This window comes from Saccopteryx leptura, chromosome 3 (assembly GCF_036850995.1).
Source record: "Saccopteryx leptura isolate mSacLep1 chromosome 3, mSacLep1_pri_phased_curated, whole genome shotgun sequence".
Classification (NCBI taxonomy): Eukaryota; Metazoa; Chordata; class Mammalia; order Chiroptera; family Emballonuridae; genus Saccopteryx; species Saccopteryx leptura.
Window position 1 is genome coordinate 38,361,125 of NC_089505.1, and position 18,963 is coordinate 38,380,087.

Sequence of the window (18,963 nt, forward strand, 5' to 3'; positions counted from 1 at the left end):
GGAAGCTGAAAGCCTTCCTAGAGCTCGCCTGCTCCAGGTCCCCTCCCAGAGGGCTACAGATCTCCTCCTCACCACTGCACCTCCCACCTGCCCCATCACACCTCGGGTGAACTTGAGGCGCTCTCTGCCCATCTCCCTACCCCACCTTCAGAAACAGAATAGCCAGAATCCCCCGGCCCTCCATTTGGGTAGCGTTTCCCTGCCCTGTGGTTAGAAAGGCCAAGCAGAACGATCCAGCCTGGTTCTTACACCAGAAGGAAGTTCAGATCGGGGTGACATGAAGCCTCCAGACCTGGATTGAATACAGAGGTGACCAGACCCAAGGAACTGGAGGTTGTTCTGCCTCATGCTGTCAGACCGTTAATAAGGATAGGCCACCCAAGTGCAAAGACATAGACCAAACTACTGACAGATCAGCTCATTTAATTTAGTGCCTGAAATCCAGCTAGGCTTTTCAGGAGATCGTTCGTAATGTTGTTCATATGTGTTTTACATGTGTGAACATCAATGTGTGGTGTTGTATCTCTTCTATTCTTGTCCTCAGCAGGTTGGGGAAGGTTGGTTAGCCTCTGCGGATGAACTGCCAGGCTGCTGGCCCCATCCTGCTCCACTCTGGGCTGTGCCCTGACCCAGTCGGCATGCACAGCATAGAGACCTATAGGGTTGCTAGGCAGTTACAGTGCAGCAGAAGACATTCTTCTTTCTCACGGAAACTAAAGGAACCGCAGAGGGGAAATAGCGGACGCCATTTAGACCCAATTCCTCAAAAAAGGGCACCTTCACACAGAATCAGGGTCTCAGACATGAGTCTCAGGAGACAGCAGGCAAAGGTGGCCCGCAGCAAAGCCACAGTAACTGCCATTCATCACGGGTACACTTCTTCCTACTACCACGGCTTCTTAATGCCATCCACAATTTTATGAAAAAACATAGAGAAAAAAATACACCTTTAACAAATGCTTAAAAATATATAATAAAGAGAAAAAATGTAAATATACAACCCCATAAAAGTGGTCTTAGTGAAAACAGAATTTTACGGAGCAAAGTCTCCTTTCTTTCTTTCTTTTTTTTCTTTTTTGTGGCAGAGACAGAGAAAGGGGCAGAGAGGGACAAACAGACAGGAAGGGAGAGAGATGAGAAACATCAATTCTTCGTTGCGGCTCCTTAGTAGTTCACTGATTGTTTTCTCATATGTGCCCTGACCCCGGGGGGGTGGGTGGGGGGAGGGCTACAGCAGACCGAGTGACCCCTTGCTCAAGCCAGTGACCTTGGGCTCAAGTTCTTGCTCAAACCAGATGAGCCCATGCTCAAGCTGACGACCTTGGGGTCTCGAACTTGGGTCCTCCGCGTCCTAGTCCTTTGCTGGTCAGGCAGCAAAGTCTAAATTTCATAAAGCTACTTTATGGAGTCTGCTTTGCATGCCACACAGTTAATGATTACTTGTGGGGTTTTTCTCTTTCTACTTTTAGAGAAAATAAATATTTTTTTTTCTAGTCACAGTACCAAATCAGCCTTGTAGAAAAAAAGAAAAAGAGTGGTGAGACGGCAGGCTAAGTAACTTGTTCATCTTCTGTTAATATACTCACGCAGTAGTAGTCTGCATGTCGTGCCAGCTTCTGCTGAAGTTCTGTTTCAGTTCATTCATCAGGTTCATGCCGAGTTTTTGTTTTATCTCAACCAGATGCCTTTCTTTCGCTGATAAAACTTGTCTCAATGTTGTAATTTCGTCTTCCAGCTACAGGTAGGAGGGAAAATAGTGGGGAAAGATGTCAGATCAGCTGCAATGCACACCTCTAGTTTACCCAGCCCGCTGTAGGCTATAGCAGACACATCCTGTGGAGGTGATCGTTTAATATTTAGAAATAAAAATAGGTTTTTTAGTTTTAACGATTATAAAAGGAATCACTGCTCTCTGTGAGAAATTTATTTGTATAGCAAAATATAAACAAGAAAATAAAACTTTTCACTTGTCATCTACTGGGAAACAGTCATCACTTAATTTTTTTGGTTTCTAATCTTCCTCACATTTTTCTATAATTGTACAGCGATATAATTTTTAAATAATAAAAAAACTTGGTTTTTTTTTTGTGTGTGTGCTGTAGACTTAATCTATAAACAACCTTTTTTTCAAGTGTCCAATGTTTTGGCTCACGACACGCAGCTGGGGTAGTGCAGGCACGGATCTAGCAGACACTGCGATTTTGCCAAGCTGTTTTGTTAAGAAGGGAGGGACAAGGGAGGATAAAATGTATGCAAGGGAGAGCTTTGTGCCGCTTTTTCTTTTTAACAATTTTATTAACATGGAATTATCATTCAATACACTGCACACATTTAAAGTGTAGAAAATGTAGGTTTCGACATATGTATACTCCTGTGAAGTCATCACCACCATTGATTATAGTGAACATACCAGTTCATCATCTTCAAAAGCTTTCTAGGTCCTCTCTGTAATTTCTTCCTCCTTCTCCCTGCGCCCCCAGGCAGCCACCGCTCTCTCTTTCACTGAGTTTATTTTGCATTTTTTAGAATTTTATATACATTGAATCTTACAGACTCATGCCTGCCTGGCTTTTTTCACTCAACCTAATTGAGATTATTTGAGATTCATCCATGTTGCTATGTTATCAATGGTTGTTCCCTTTTAATGGCAGAGCAATGTTCCATTGTCTGGATATTCCAGTTTTTTGTCTATTCACTTCTGAAGGACATTTGGGTTTGGCTAATTCAAATAAAGCTGTTATGGACATTCATGTACAAAGTTTTGTATAGACACATTTTCTCTTTCAGCATTATAAAATTGCTCTTGCAAATGTAATTTCTAAGAGATAGTTTTGTAAAACACCCAAATTTTAGAGAGTGTTGCTATATCCCATGAAAATAAATTTCAACCTCCACAAAGTCTTTAATTCTAATTGGCTGTCGTATGTTATAATGCATTGCCTTGGTAGTATTGCTGATACTTTACATCTTTGTTTTTTGAAAAGTATAAATACTTGTGATTTTCTTTGCAAAGCCAAAAAGGAATCATTAGAAATCCTTAGTATCTGACATGCATGGAGGTAATAAAAGCCTACCACTTCACTATTTTTCTTATTTTAAAAAACTGGAGCAGCTGTGTCTCATTTATATTCAAAGTATCACCCTACATCTGACCACAAAGTGCATCACTAACCCTGTCAGTCATCTTGCAAATGTGTTCCTTGGGTCACCAGAGACATAGCTGCTAGAAAAGCACCTCAAGAAAGATATCTAACTTCGCAAAACTTTATCTTTTTACTAGTGCAAAAAAATGTTTGCCCCGGTGGTGAACAGGCAAGAATAGTGTTGTGAACATTCATTCACACAAATAATAACTTAAGCGAAACAGGCAATAATATTGAATCAGAAGCATCCTAAATACTACAGTAGAAAAGAACAATATCTTAGGAAGTTTTTAATATCAGCAAAATGTCCTGATAATTTAACATTATTCATTTTTTTACATAGAACACTGATTTTTATGCTCACAAAACATACTAAAATAAATTATATTTTCCATAAATACGTTATGCAATGGAACCCTGTCTTTTCTCGACGAACAAGAGTCTTTAGTATGCAAACGTATATAGTGGTACCTTGAGATACGAATTTAATTCGTTCTATAACTGAGCTCCTAAGTCAACTCATATTATCAAACTGCCGATACTGGACCCGCGCACCAGTGCGCCAACTAGCGGCAGCTTCTTGAATCACGACTTATATCTCAGAATTTCGCTTGGATCTCGAACAAAAATATGGACCGAGTTGCAGCTAGTATCTTAAAAATTCATATTGGTCTGTTTGTATCTCAAGGTACTACTGTACTTATTACTGAGAAAAGGTTATGCTCAGAGATCACTAAAGGAGATAATGCTTTCAGTATTTCCACTGAATGAGAACATACTGTTATTATAAAACTTAAACCCTTTTATTCTTTTGCTAGCATGCTGTATTCCCCATTTCATCTTTGTCAGTGTGTCTTCTTGAATTTAATCTGCCTAATAATTCTCCACATTGATTCTCCAGCTCTTACTAAAGAAAAAAGCTTCGGCTATAGTCAACCTTTTATTTATTCTGTATTAGAAAGACTTTCCTGCTTTCTTTTAGATGAATAGTATGTTTTGAGTGACTGATACTGGGAGTTTTTTCTTTGTTTGTTTGTTTTTTGATAAATCAAGGATTACTACAAATTTCCACTGTGTAATAAAAATAATGGGAACATTTAACTTGCTGAAAGAAATTATAGATGTAGAGAAGAAGAAAGAGGTTTAACCATCTTGATATTCTTAATCTCATATCTATGGAATCCCAGAAATTTATTCTAAATGGAGGGGATAGTAGAATATTTATTAGTTATTTGGAAGGGAGTGAGTAAAGGATTCATGATTTTCTAATGAATTCACTGATCCTAAAATAGTGAGAAACATTGCAGTGACAAATTTTGCAAAAATCACCCTAAAGAAAAAAAATAAAGTCCCACAACTAATAATTTTTTTAAAAAATCAAAGCATAGTTCAAAGGCATTTGTAGGAAAGAGACTTCTAATAATGGAGACCTTAACTCAGTTATTCTGCTGAGTCTATTCTAAGGTTCTATAATAAAATTCTCTCAATTTCAATAAAATGTAAGACTCATACTTCATAAGGCTTTTAGTATATTCACTGGTTATCTCAATAAATGCCAACAATCTATTAAGCTGATCCCAGAAGTGAAAAAACATATAACTTTAAAATATATTGACTTATAAGATTAAAACTAGCCAACCACTTCTCTTTCTAGAAAGCAAAGAGTCATGCCATAACAGGAGGGTTTCATCACAACTGCTTCAAATGGAGATCATGAGGAGAATCAATCTCTCATTGGACTAAGGAGATTTTTTTGGTCTGATTATACCAGTGGGTCTCAACTTCAGTTTACATAAAAGTCACTCAGAGAGCACATTTTAAAAGCAGGTTACAGATGTATGCCCTTTTTAATGCCCTGAGATGTGTTATATTTGGTAGGGCTGGATGCTATACATTGTTTAACAAGTATCCCCAGATAGTCTTTCTGATGCAGGTAAAATGGAAACACTATATTATAAGTACCCTGTAAAATATATCAAATTCTCTTTGGACTGGGGTGAAGTGCAGGTAAATCGTAAATTAAAGTATTTAATATATCCTTTTCCCTTTATTTTTAAATTAGTCATGTCTTCCTTAAAAAACTTATTTGGTTTTTTAACTCCATAGAATATCTCCTTGTAGGATAAACATATATGCCCATGATTAGATATTTAAACTCGATTATTTAAATATGAATTAACAGGAACATAAGTATTGGTGAAGATGTGCAAAAATCGGAACCCTTGTACATTGTTGGTGGGATTGTAAAATGGTTCAGCCACAATGGAAAATATCTGGCAGCGTCTGAAAAAGTTAAACACAGAATTACTATATTACCCAGCAAGTACACATTTGTAGGCATATCCCAAAGAATTGAGAGCGGGTACTCACAAATATGTGTATATGCATGCTCCTAACAAAATTATTTGCATTAGCCAAAAGGTGAAAACAGCCTAAATACTCACCAAAGGAAGAATAGATAAACAAATGGCAGTATATATAATATATATATAATATATAGTAGAATATTATTCATTCATAAAGAGAAATAAAATATTGGGACATACTACAACATACTATGAATCTCAAAAAACATTAAAGAAAAAAGCCAACACAAAATGACTCAATATACATGAATTTATCCAGAATAGGTAAACCCGTAGAGACACAATGTAGATTGGTGGTTTCAGGGAAGAAGGGAAATGAGCAACTGCTTAACAAGTATGGTGTTTTCTTTTAGGGTAATAGAAACGTTTGGAACTAGATAGAGGGGTGGTTACACAGCATTGTAAGTGTACTAAATGCCATTAAAGTGTTCAGTTTAAAATAGTTAATTTTATATTATAGCAATTTACCTCAATAAAAAACATAAATGGCCCTGGCCGGTTGGCTCAGTGGTAGAGCGTCGGCCTAGCGTGCGGAGGACCCGGGTTTGATTCCCGGCCAGGGCACATAGGAGAAGCGCCCATTTGCTTCTCCACCCCTCCGCCGCGCCTTCCTCTCTGTCTCTCTCTTCCCCTCCCGCAGCCAGGGCTCCATTGGAGCAAGGATGGCCCGGGCGCTGGGGATGGCTCTGTGGCCTCTGCCCCAGGCGCTGGAGTGGCTCTGGTCGCAACATGGCGATGCCCAGGATGGTCGCAACATGGCGACGCCCAGGATGGGCAGAGCATCGCCCCCTGGTGGGCAGAGCGTCGCCCCATGGTGGGCGTGCCGGGTGGATCCCGGTCGGGCGCATGCGGGAGTCTGTCTGACTGTCTCTCCCTGTTTCCAGCTTCAGAAAAATGCAAAAAAAACAAACAAACAAAAAAAACCAAACATAAATTAACTAATCCTAATTAATAATTAGCTTCAATATGAAATTTATGAGTAGAAGAGTGAAAACTTATTTTTCTATAATGTTTTCTAGATTACATAAAATATCTAACTTAAATCCAAAAAAAGTACTTTAGTAAACTATTAATTGAGTAATTGTTCTCTTACACACAGTGCTTCAAGGCCTGCTTCTTCTCCTGACTACTTCTGCCTGTGAGATAAGAGTCCAGAAGAACTAAAATTAAAATGCAGATACTATCAGGGAAGGTTCGACGCTTAATTTTATGTGTCAACCTAACTGAAGCACGTGGGTTGTCCAGACATTTGGCCAAACATTATTCCAGGTATGTCTGTGGGGGTGTTTCTGCATGAGATTAACATTTGAATTGGCAGAATGAGTTGAGCAGATCACCCTTCTAAAGCTGGTGGGCCTCATTCAATCAGTTGAAGGCCTACATAATAGAAACCAAAAACTGACCCTTCCTCAAGTAAGAGGGAACTCTTCCTGCCTGACTGTGTTTGAGCTGGGATATCATGGGGTGTTTTTTTCTGCCTTTGGATTCAAATTGCAACATCAGCTCTTCCTGGGCCTTAAGCCTGCTGGCTTTCAGGCCGGAGCCACACCACAGGTTCCCCCGGGGCTGCTTGCTGACTAGAGATCTTGGAACCTGTTGGCCTCCCTAATCACATCAGCCAATTCCTTATAATAAATCTCTTAACATTTACAGACACAATTTATTGGCTCTGTTTCTCTGGAGAACCGGGTCTTCAAACTTTGTATAAAAACCGCCCACTTTTGCAGTGCTGGTCAACCTGGTTCCTACCGCGCAACCAAACAGCGCTGCAATTGGCCCACCATGAAAGCTGGACCGCCCACTAGTGGGCGGTAGGGACCAGGTTGACCAGCACTGCAAAAGTGGGCGGTTTTTATAAAAAGTTTGACGACCTCTGCTTGGTTGTAGACGCTTAGTTGCTCACTAGCCCAGTCCAAAAAGACTAAAGGTTTTGAAGGAAGGAACTGAGTCTAAGTCTAAGAGATGGGAGATCAAGGGCACTGCCTGTTCTTCCTGGGGAACCCCACACCCAAGGAAGGGAGGAGAGCCGCGAGGGGATGGAGGGAGCCGGAAGCAGGCCCTGCCTACTCGATAATGCTGTCTGGTGTTTTTCCCAGTCCTATTAATGCCCATTTCTCTTGAGTCATTTTATTGAGGGGACATTGGCAGTTTTTGATTGTTATATAACACAAACGTATGGTACTAATGTCAACACTTCATCCTTATCAAAAGCCAAGTTGCATTATGGAACACTCGGCATAAAATGCAGCTTAGAAATGAGAGCGGAAGGAGGATGTTGGAAGCACAGAAATACTGAGCAGATTTATTTAAAAATGGAGACAAAAGGAAAAACCTCACGGAATAGATGTGCAAAGACCTCAGAGGTGTCAGGAGCAACTGGTAATATGACAAACGAGAACAAATCTCTGACATAATATAATAGTTTTAATATATTGATAAGCTTATAACAAGGCATGAACTACCTGTGGTGTTTCCAAACATAAATACTCGTTGAAGCTATAAAATAATTCAAGTTAATCCGTCTTTCCTGCACACCTGCTCTGCACAAACCACTGCGCCAGGTCACAGGTGATGCTGGCCCCACACTGAAGGAACTTTTAAAAACACACATATCGCATAGCTACAATCATAAACTAAAGACTAAATTGTGTTAACAACAGATTTGTCTTTTAAAATGCTGACTTTGTCTAAGCTGTAGCCTTTTGGACAAATTGGCTTTCTTTAATGTCTCCCAGCCCAAGGTCTTCCTATTGCCTGCACTTGGTAAGCACACAACAATATGCTGGCGGTGTGGGTGAATGAAACCAGGAGTTTCCCGGAAGTCTACGGGGATCCTCCTAGGAATCTAAACAGAGAACAGTGCAGGATGAAGCAGTGGGGGGAGATGCAGCAGAGCCAGAGACTGCAGGAGACAGGAAGACAGGGTGAGGTGTGGATGGAAGAGCAGAGTGGACTCCTGGCTCATCGCAAGACCCCTTTTAAGCAAAGCAGCCAGAGAAAAGAAGTCTTGTACACACAGGTCTAGCTTTAGACCACAGCCACAGCTGATGCCCTGACTCAAAGGCAATCTAATAGGCAGACCGGTGAGGTGTTCTGCTACCCAAGTGGCTAACAGACCCAGCAGGGTCTTCCTTCAGACACAGAGAGGGGTCGCTTGCAATCAGAGGCCCAGAAACCAGGTCTGGAGAGTTGAGGCAGAGAAGCAGAGCTGTGTAAAAGAGGTCTCGGTTTCCCTCACAGGGCCCGTGTGGGACTGTTGAGGGGTTCTCTGTGTCCTTGTTATAATTAAATCCTAGCATCTGCATGAGCGCACGTGCATGCGTGTGTGCACGTGTGTGCTAACCAGTACTTGGAGATGGGCAGGGGAAACATATTTAAGAAAAGAGTGAGCAAAGCAGAGGGGGCCTGAGGTGAAAGGAGCAGGAATGGAAATGTGAAGAGGGAAAGCAGCAAAGAGACGCTTCCTTTGCTATTCACGATGCTAACTTGGCCAGGATGCAATCTTTCCTCCTCTCTGAGGAAGCCAGGAGAAAGAGACAGCAAGCATGGAGGCTAACGCTTTCTGAGGGATGAAAACATGAATCCTGGTGACCTGACCACAGTAACAGGAGTCTGCTGTTATTTTCAGAAGTCAGCTCAAAAAGTGTTAGGAATGAGATGCTCTGGAAGGCTGTTAATGGGGCAAAATAAGAGGAATTTCTGAAAACAATGCTGGATATTTATATTCATGGGGTCTCCACTTAGATCCCAGGCTTACTCTCTCTTGATTATAAAAGTAATACATGATAAAGAAAACCAAATAGTAGGTGACGGAGGGCAATTTGACTTTGGGTGATAGGTATACAACATAATCAAATGTCAAAATGATCTGGAGATGTTTTCTCTGAATCTATGTACTCTAGTTGATCAATGTCACCCTGTTAAAATTAATTGTCAAAATAAATTTTTTTAAAAAAGTAATACATGCTCACTGTTGAACATTTAGAAAATATAGAATGTACAAAAAATACATTGATATATGTATGTATGTATGTGTGTGTAATGCAGTAATCCCAAAACCCAGAAAAGTCAAGTCATTTGATAAAAGTTGGTCTGTTATGGAGGTTGTATTTGAACTTAAACTTGTACTCCTTATATGAAGGAGTTAAATTTTACCATAGATTCAATTAGCTTACTACCAAATATAACTTTTGGACAGGACAATTGACATGCACAGGTCATGAACCAGAATTCCAGGCTTTAAGTAAATGCAGAGCTGGTACATTCCCAGGTAAGGCTGACTCTGGTCAGTGCACTCTGGAATGTGTGGCCAATCTGAAGTGAACTGAGTGGTTCTGGATGAGTGGCCCCAGACAAATCCAGCTAAAGAAGCAGGCGATTTGATTTGAGGTATTGTGCTTGCTAAAATAATTTCTCCTGTACCAGAGGAACAAGCTGCTCTTTTATTTTATAATGAAGTGATTTTAGGGTGTGTCTTGTGAAAGCACTTGAAAAATCTTCAATATTATTATGAACTGTCAGGAGCACACACAATCAGAAGATTAGAGCTTGAGGAGTCTGGAGTGGACAGAGGGGGAGGGTAAGGCGGGACGCCAAGCTCTGTCCCTGGCCTGCAGAGGAGGCAAATCTAATAGGCAGGCCTGTGAAGTACGGTGCTTCCAGATGGACCAGGAGCTTCCTGTTCTCTGAGCCAGGGACTCAGAATGTGGAGGGGATGCTGACTTCACCTCGTTTGCCCTGCTGCTTATTCTACTTGAGAAGCTCCGTGTGTCCAAAAAACCACTCCTTAGAAAAGCGTTTTAGGGTTAGTAGATGCTACAAACAAAAGGCTTGAACAAAGAGCTGTATTCACAATGAGCCAGGCATCCTCCTCGCCTCTCAGTCCAGATGCCCCAACAACTACCTAAGACCGAATGAAGCCTGCATTCATCCCAGCTTTCCTCTCTAGCCCCGGAGCTTTATTCTTTTGCAAAAGAGCACACGACTGACTTTTTCATTTTGAAACTAAATCATTTCAAAGTATTTGTTGATCTAAGTTGCTGACCTAAAACAAGAACTGCTCTTAAAAAGCAGCTTGTACTTGCACCAAGGTCTCGAAGGAATCCCACCAGGTTTGTAAGTGATTACCGTTCCCAAAGTATTGTGATACTAAAAAGAATAAGAGATGCATGTTTATAGCTACTTATCACTGCTGCTTAAGCAACATAACCATCCATTTTCATGCTGTAAGCAACAAATAAGGGGCAATTAGCATGACAAAATACCCTGAAAAAAATTGTCATGCAATATACATACATCATTTATTAAATTTTATTGAATGAAATACAAATATTACAGCTTGGGATTTATATTAAAGTAATAGTAACTCTCAAGACCCAGAGATAGACATAACAATAGTCAGATTCCTAAACATACCTGAACTAATTCTGCCTTTAACTCTTCTTTCTCCTCCTCAGAGAGCATGCTAGCGTAGTCAGCACTGGCTACTGCGTCGTCATCCCTCCCTTGCAATGGCTCCGTCTCCAGCAAACCTTTAGGCAAGAGCAAGACAGCGTAATGTAGTTTTTAAACTGAATGAACAAATAAAACAAAAACCAACTCAGAGAAACAGAGACCAAAGAGATGGTTGCCTGAGGGGAGGGAAAAAGGGGTGGGTGGAAAAAGGAAAGGGGAATAGATTCAGTAATGTTGTGATAAGTTTGCTGGTGCGATCCCATTGTGAGGAATAAAAATGCCCAATCACTATATTGCATATCTGAAACTAATAAAAAATAATATAATATTATATGCCAACTATACTTGAATAAAAAAAGTTTAAAGTACAATATAGGAAATATATAGTCAAGAATATAATAACTTGGTACGGTGCCAGGTGGGTGCTAGAATTATATATTAGGGGGTCACTTTGTAAATTATGTAATTGTCTAACCACTATGCTGTACACCTGAAACTAATATGTCAACTGTAATTGAAAAAGATTAAAAAATTTAAAAAATATTGTAAATGGATTTAGCCATCTTGTATTGTTGGTTTGAAGGACTAGATACATTGACACTCCTACTATAAAAAAGCTCAAAAAACAAAAACCCTAAAAATTTCAGGAAAAAAAATCTTTCTAAATGTGTCATGAGCTTCCAAGAAAGGAAACAATACTAAGAAGGCAAAAAAATCTAAGTGACAGGGGGAAGGCAGAGATGTAAACAAAACACGCTTACATTAGTTCTCCATCTGCAACCAAGATGAAGTCCAGCTTCAGTCTGCACTGTCTCCTGGGGTCCAGGGGACAGAGCACAAACTCCAGGGCCACCCAAGAAGAGGAGTTTAAGGTGAGAGTGAGGTGAACTGGAAATAAATACCTCTGGTCCCCACAGGGACCTGCAAGGCAGACTCCCTGCCTTGACACTCAGCACCGAATGGACAGACCAAAAGATCCTCCCCTGAGATTCATAACCCTGAGTGGGACTGCATGTGCGCTTGCAACGTGAATGCCCACTGGTGTGGTCCAAAGTAACCCCGCGATAAGAATTCAGAATATTATCCCTTTATGCAGTTTGGATGTGGTGATATGCAGCTATGGAATCTGGAGCAGCTGCAGCTGTGAGGAAACACTGCAGACATATTAATCCTGGCAGAGGGAAACGGGTAGTGCCTGAGTCCTTTACGACATCACTGTGCCACAGACTAATCCGGCATAGTTCAACTCCTAACATGACATTTGAGAGCAATGCCTTATTATTAAAAAAAAAAAACAAAGAAGTTTCCTAGTGGAGTCTTTCGGCATCTGGCCAACTCAAATGCCCAGGAAACAGGCCCACTCATACATGGAAGCTTCATTTGTGACATGAGTTATGATAGAGCTGGCACTGATACATCTGTGTGGACAGAAAGGTTTGGTAATAAGTGGTCTTGGACCAAATAGCTATCCAAGTAGAAAAAATAAAATTAAACACGTTTCCTATTCAAAAAAATCAAACTATAAACATTATAGGAGATAATATAGGAATTTATATTTACGAACCTCTAGGTAGAAAGGGATTTCTTTTTTTTTTTTTGTGACAGAGAGAGACACAGAGAGAAGGACAGATAGGGACAGACAGATAGGAAGGGAGAGAGATGAGAAGCATCATTTCTTTGTTGTGACACCTTAGTTGCTCATTGATTGCTTTCTCATATGTGCCTTGACCAGGGGGCTACAGCAGACCAAGTGACCCCTTGCTTAAGCCAGCGACCTGGGGCTCAAGCTGGTGAACCTTGCTCAAACCAGATGAGCCCACACTCAAGCCGGCAACTTCGGGGTTTTGAACTTGAGTAGTCCGCGTCCCAGTCCGATGCTCTATCCACTGCGCCACCACCGGGTCAGGTGGGAAGGGATTTCTTAAATAATACAAAAAAAAAGGGTAACTACAAAATAAAAGATGAATAAGATTAAAAATGTCTCTTCATCAAATACATTATGTAGAAAATAACTCCCAATAATCTGGGAACTATAAAAAAATTAGTTCCCAGATTATACTGGATCCCTGCAAAACAATTTTTAAAATGTTAATAACCTGTTAGAAAAATAGCCTAAAAGACCCAACAGATTCTTTGTAAGGAGAAATCACAAGAAAACAAGATCAACCTCACTGATGTTCATTAAACTAAACATTAAATCATTTCATATGCACTCGATTAACAAGAAGTTAATAGTCTGACATTATTGAAAGGTGGTCGCTGTGCAGAGGTTGGAAAGCCTCAACACTGATGGCAAGAATAGAAATAGCTAGATACAAATAACATGAAAACCAATGAACATTATCTAATAAAGTTGAACATTAAAACACCCTACAATCCAGCAATCCTATACCCATGTATGTACCTGAGACACTTATGCATGAACATCAGAGGTCATTAATAAGAACTTTCATGGTAGCAAAAAATTGTAAGTCTTGCACAAGTCCATAAACAGGACAACCCATGAGAATACTGTGGTGCCCTGGCCAGTTGGCTCAGTGATAGGGTGTCGGCCCGGTGTATGGAAGTCCTGGATTCAAATTCTGGTGAGGGCACACAGGAGAAGCGCCCATCTGCTTCTCTACCTCTTCCCCTCTCACTTCTCTCACTCTCTCTCTTCTCCCACAGCCATGGCTCATTTGGAGCGAGGTGGCCCCAGGCTCTGAGAATGGCTCCATGGCCTCCACCTCAGGTGTTAAAAAGAGCTTAGTTGCTGAGAAACAAAGCATCACCCCAGATGGGCAGAGCATTGCCCCCTAGTGGGCTTGCTGGGTGGATCCTGGTCTGGGCACATGTGGGAGTCTGTCTCTGCCTCCCCTCCTCTCATTGAATAAAAAAAAATGCTTATAAAAAAAAGAGAGAATACTGTGGTATATTTACACAAGGAAGGTTGGGCAACAGTGAAATGAGTGAACTACAACCACACACACTGCATGGATAAACTCGGAACAAGACACTGAGGGAAAAACACAAGTTGTAGACGCACACAAAGTATGTTTCCACTTATACGAAGTCCCGAAACCTGCAAAACTCAATAAAATATTGTTTAATAATAGATTTTAAAGCAATGATAAAACAATGGTTGGTGCTGAGCTGGGGGTGGGGATGAGGGAGATGGGAACGGGGGAGGGGGACCTACAGGATATCCCTGTAGGGTTAATGGTAGCGCTCCATTTCTGGGACACTGAATTCCTGCGCAAGAGTATCTTCAGCATTTTAAATGTATTTTGTAAATATTCTTTTGTATATTCAGTATTACTATTCAATACAATAATTAAAAATATTTTTTTCAAAAGTCAAAAGAGCAGGATTATCCTACAAAATCAGAACATTCTAGTTAAAGACGGCCCAATTTGCAAAATTCTCGTGAAGGTAGCCTCACTCTTGAGGCTACGGAACCCAGATCTTCTTGTCTGAATCAACAGTGGACCATCAGCACCTTGTATTACTGCTGAACCCTAACACACGTCAGTGAACACGGCATCTTGCTGACCCACCTTCATCATATCCCTGTCCCCTCTGTGTACTCCAGAGGCCAGTGTCCGTGCTCAGTAATGTTCTTTATCATGAATAATACCTGTTTCTTGTAGAAGACAGGAAAAAAGAATTATCTATTTTTAATTAAAATCACAATTATTCATACCACCCAGAAATAATGATCCTTTCGGTCCGTCCATGCTGATACTTCTTCTATGCATATATGCATATTTTTATATATGCATTTACTGTTGTGAACTTGATTTATTTATTCATTCAACAGGGTAGCATGAAAATCCTTTATGTCTAAAACTATATATTTACATGTATATATTTCTGATGGTTGTTGTAATGCTGCTGGCCAAAGCCCAGCAGGTCCACATTGGATTTGGGCAGATGGTAGAAAAATTGCGGAGTCAGAAAAGCATTGGGCCATTTTGTTTAATAAAGTCTCACAACTGTGGACAAGCACACAGGTAGGGGAAACTGCCCCTCGCAGTGGCATGCAGGCCATCCATGCATCTGCAATCCCCTATCTCTAATCCCTCCTGAGCACAAGCACCCATAGCCTTATATAGGCTACACACACGTGCCTCTGCTACGTGCTCACACACTAATCAAGCCAAGTGTTTGCAGCTGGTACACCAGTGAGCAAGCCTAACACAGCTGCCCAACTTGGTCTCATACATAAATGGTAACTTAACTTTTTTTTTTTTTAATTTTTTTTTTAATTTTTCTGAAGCTGGAAACAGGGAGAGACAGTCAGACAGACTCCCGCATGTGCCCGACCGGGATCCACCCGGCACGCCCACCAGGGGCGATGCTCTGCCCACCAGGGGGCGATGCTCTGCCCATCCTGGGCGTCGCCATGTTGCGACCAGAGCCACTCTAGCGCCTGAGGCAGAGGCCAAGGAGCCATCCCCAGCGCCCGGGCCATCTTTGCTCCAATGGAGCCTTGGCTGTGGGAGGGGACGAGAGAGACAGAGAGGAAAGTGCGGCAGAGGGGTGGAGAAGCAAATGGGCGCTTCTCCTGTGTGCCCTGGCCAGGAATCGAACCCGGGTCCTCCGCATGCTAGGCCGACGCTCTACTGCTGAGCCAACTGGCCAGGGCCAATGGTAATTTATCTTGATTATTGGGAACATCTCTTCGCCAAGTCATTAGACAAAATTTTGATGATCTCTTGTACATTGTATTAACTAAGAAAAGGCATGGTTTTGAAATCCACTGCCTAATTATTCACCAGAGAGGCTGGGCCAGTTTCATGTAAACAACAGCAACCCAGGAGAACATCTCTAGACTCTCAGTACAACAATGTAAATAAGTTACTTAAACAGGGAAAAACATGGTGGTCACTTCTTTCTGCTAGTAAATATTTATGTTTACATGTGGCCAAAGTATTTTTTGTCAGTGTTCTAGGAGAAACGTCTAAATCAGGAATCAGCAGCAATTCCAAGCACCCAAGGGCCCAGAAGGTAAGCTGCCCCTGCACTGGGGGTAGGAAACAGTATGGCAGGAACCTTTTTGATACTCTGTTCTTCTCCCCAACTCAGCCTGCCCCCAGGACTTAGAGATATTGCTCAAATTTAGCTGGTGTTCAAATTCGCAAACGTCCCCTCTCTTGACTGTGTGAGCAGACATGTGCCAGGAGAGAAAAGACAATAATAGTTCCAGGTACTTAGGTTTTTCAAGACATCGAATGTCTTTTGTATCTTCATACATTCTAGGAAGAAAATTTGAAATCCATCTTAAATAATAATACAGGAATTGGGAAACTTCCTAGTGAATTTAGGATAAGATAGCCCCCCACATGTAGCAGGAAGCTTCTGCTTTTCAGGGGGAAGATTACATAAACTTTATAAAGTGAGATATTATTTTTTTTGTCCTAAATTGTTTATTAGGCAAGATTTTTACAAACATGGCTTATATTAGCGGTCACGGTGGAGCTGGAGAGTATTGCGCCTTCTCCAGGCTGCACGACGAGAGCCACCAATAGTGTGGTGGAACTTGCGGCCCTTCCCCAGGCCACGGCTCCTGCGGCCTGCAGAAGTCAGCCCTCGCGTCTCCCTGTGCTTGTGGACAGGTCTGGTGATCCACTGGGTGTCAGGATTCCTCCTGATAGCCTTAGGGAATGGATCAATGAGGATAACCTCAAATAATCTGTATGTGGCATCTTCACCAACCCAGTAAGAATTCAGGACTCTCAGAGCCCCACAGTGGCGTCCAGCTCGCTCCTCGGCAACAGACTGGAGGCTCCGAGCGAACTTGAGCTGGTTGACACCATGGTGGACAGGCTTGCCATAGGTGGCACCCTTAGGAACAGGGCGTTTGCGGCCATCGCGGCACACACGAATCCGATATATGACATAACCTTGCTTGGCCTTGTAGCCCAGCCTGCATATAAAGTGAGATATTCTGCACTGGCCTTCAGCTCTCATCTGTCACATGTCCTGCTCTTCAGATGTTATGAATCTTTCAAAGTCCCACTCCCAGACACCGGCCACTCGGGATATCTGTCAGGAGGTCTGGTTGCTAGCTAGTTCACATCTAATTAGACCAGTTACTTTCTGCATTCCCATCCTTAAAATTAAATGACAGTTTCCCATTTCCTTTTTTACTTACATATCTACTTCCCTGCGACACCCCCTTCCAGGGGGAGTTCTCTGAATGAAGCAGTTCAGCACAGGGGGCCGTGTACACACAAACAGGGTGAAATCAAGGCCCGCTGGTCTCACCGGAACGGGCTCCACTCACTGGGCTAGGGAAGCAGAAACCAAATCAGGAGGTCGAAGGCTAATTTCCAGAATCAGAGCAGGTGAAAAAAGGAGTTGGTTCAAAATGTGATTAACCAGCAAAAGTAAATGAGAACCAGAAAAATAAAAAAGCAAGTTGTAAGAGAAGCCAAGTGGCAGATGATAATAGGAGAATGGCAGCAAAATGAATATGAAATGACCTAGTTACTAGGGAAGCGGATATTAGACGAGATTAAAAACATGTTTTTAATAAAAATAACAGGCGAAACTGCTCAGGAAGCGCAATTTTTAGCCGGTGCCGTACATTATGAGCAGGTGCAGCACACTCATGAATTTGGTTCTCTTTTCCAAATGCTCAAGCCCTGCCCCGTTTGGCTGGTACAGAACAAAGGCCACTACGGTGGGTATGAGGAGGTCCTGCTTCAATGACATTGAAGCAGATACGTGAACAGTTTAATTTCCATACAAGCTATAAAGCAGCATATTGCCGAAACTGAGGGTATTAGTTTTCAAGAATATTAATTAGCTATACTCTCTTTTGCCTCCCCAAGAATGTCGTATTTTCCTAGCTGGTGTGAGACATCCATCTGTTGAGGAGGGCAGAGAAGCGAAAGAAACACAAAGAAGAAATTAATATTCAGATTTTTTGGCATTTGAAATTGGACTTGCCAGGAAGAGAGACAGCCTTGCAAAATAAGCAGTCTTCTTAGAAGGGAATGTCGTCCGAACTTGATTTCCCTCTTTGTGTACCAAAAGCCAACCCCAGCACACCCAGTTAAGGAAGTTCTTCTTAGGTACACAGTGCACCAGCACTGACCCAGGATGGACGTGCCTCCTGTCCTATCACTGGGGGACAGTGGGACGAGAGAAGGGAGAAGGGAGAGAGAGGCTGGGAGGTGTGTGTCCAATCCTTCCCTTTGGCCTGGACCCTAAAAGAGGGACCTGTGAGATTCTGTCTGCCTCGGAAGACCAGCCATCTACCTGCCTCCACTCTGCTTTGTGCCCTGGGAGACTGATGTCAGCCTTCCACTTCCAAAGGCCACAGCAACTATTAGGAAGCCCTCTTCTATAGCTCAGCTCCTGTCAAGTTCAAGAACGCCACCCTCTCACCTCTGGCCGGGGGTCTGGACTGACTTCCTGCTGCTATGGTTCTGAGGCGCTTCCACATCCCCTCCTGGTTTCTCTTAACTCTCCCATCTTTCTAACAGGCCCTTCATTGAGCTCTCTTGAATCAGGCACCCCTTTGGAGAATGCCATCCATCTGTTTCTGTCCTGGTCTCTGACTGCTACAGGAAGGCTGCCCCAATTTCCTTGTTGAATTCTAGAAAAAAATATTTTTTCAGGCTATTCCCCATCCAACCGGAGCATGGCCACGTGCCTGTAAACCGGGCAGGTGCTGAGTGGTTGCAAAGACCGGTCCCTGGTGTGAGCTCCCCACCTGACACCTCTGTAGCCAGTGCACCTACATGGGACCCAGGACTTCCCACAGTGCTCAGGAGGTTGGTGACCCTGCAGCAGATGTGGGGGCTACGGGCCCTGGCCAGAGGTCTGATTAGAGCTGGTGGAGAAACTCTCCCACCAAAGAGAGCCAAAGTGAGGCCGAATCAGCTTGGAAGGGCTGTTGGGCCCAAACTCAGCAGAAGAAGACAAGATCAGGAGTCCAGTCCACAGAAATGTCAGCATCCAAAGATCTCACAGTCCCAGCTGCCCCAAGAGCCAGCGGAGAATACAAG

At 42.3% G+C, this 18,963-nt stretch overlaps 2 protein-coding genes across 9 annotated transcripts in view; both read right to left on the minus strand.

The window, feature by feature from the left end:
• TPD52L1 (TPD52 like 1) overlaps window positions 1–18,963 on the minus strand; it is an 88,635-nt gene that overhangs the window by 24,052 nt on the left and 45,620 nt on the right. For all 8 annotated transcript variants that reach the window (XM_066373315.1, XM_066373312.1, XM_066373310.1 and 5 more), the window contains 2 exons: window positions 10,925–11,040; window positions 1,587–1,735 (listed from right to left, as the gene is read on the minus strand). In XM_066373315.1, coding sequence (XP_066229412.1) covers window positions 1,587–1,735; window positions 10,925–10,972 — 197 coding nt within the window. In that variant the 5' untranslated portion in view covers window positions 10,973–11,040. The remainder of the gene's footprint in view (window positions 1–1,586; window positions 1,736–10,924; window positions 11,041–18,963) is intronic.
• Window positions 16,365–16,915, minus strand: LOC136397070 (large ribosomal subunit protein eL15). Its single transcript, XM_066371677.1, has one exon. It carries the CDS (start codon window positions 16,913–16,915, stop codon window positions 16,406–16,408), a length of 510 nt encoding a protein of 169 aa, XP_066227774.1. The 3' UTR covers window positions 16,365–16,405.

Coding starts and splice junctions, on each gene's coding strand:
- LOC136397070 (XM_066371677.1), bottom strand. CDS start 16,915: ATGAGAGCTGAAGGCCAGTGCAGAATATCTCACTTTATATGCAGGCTG.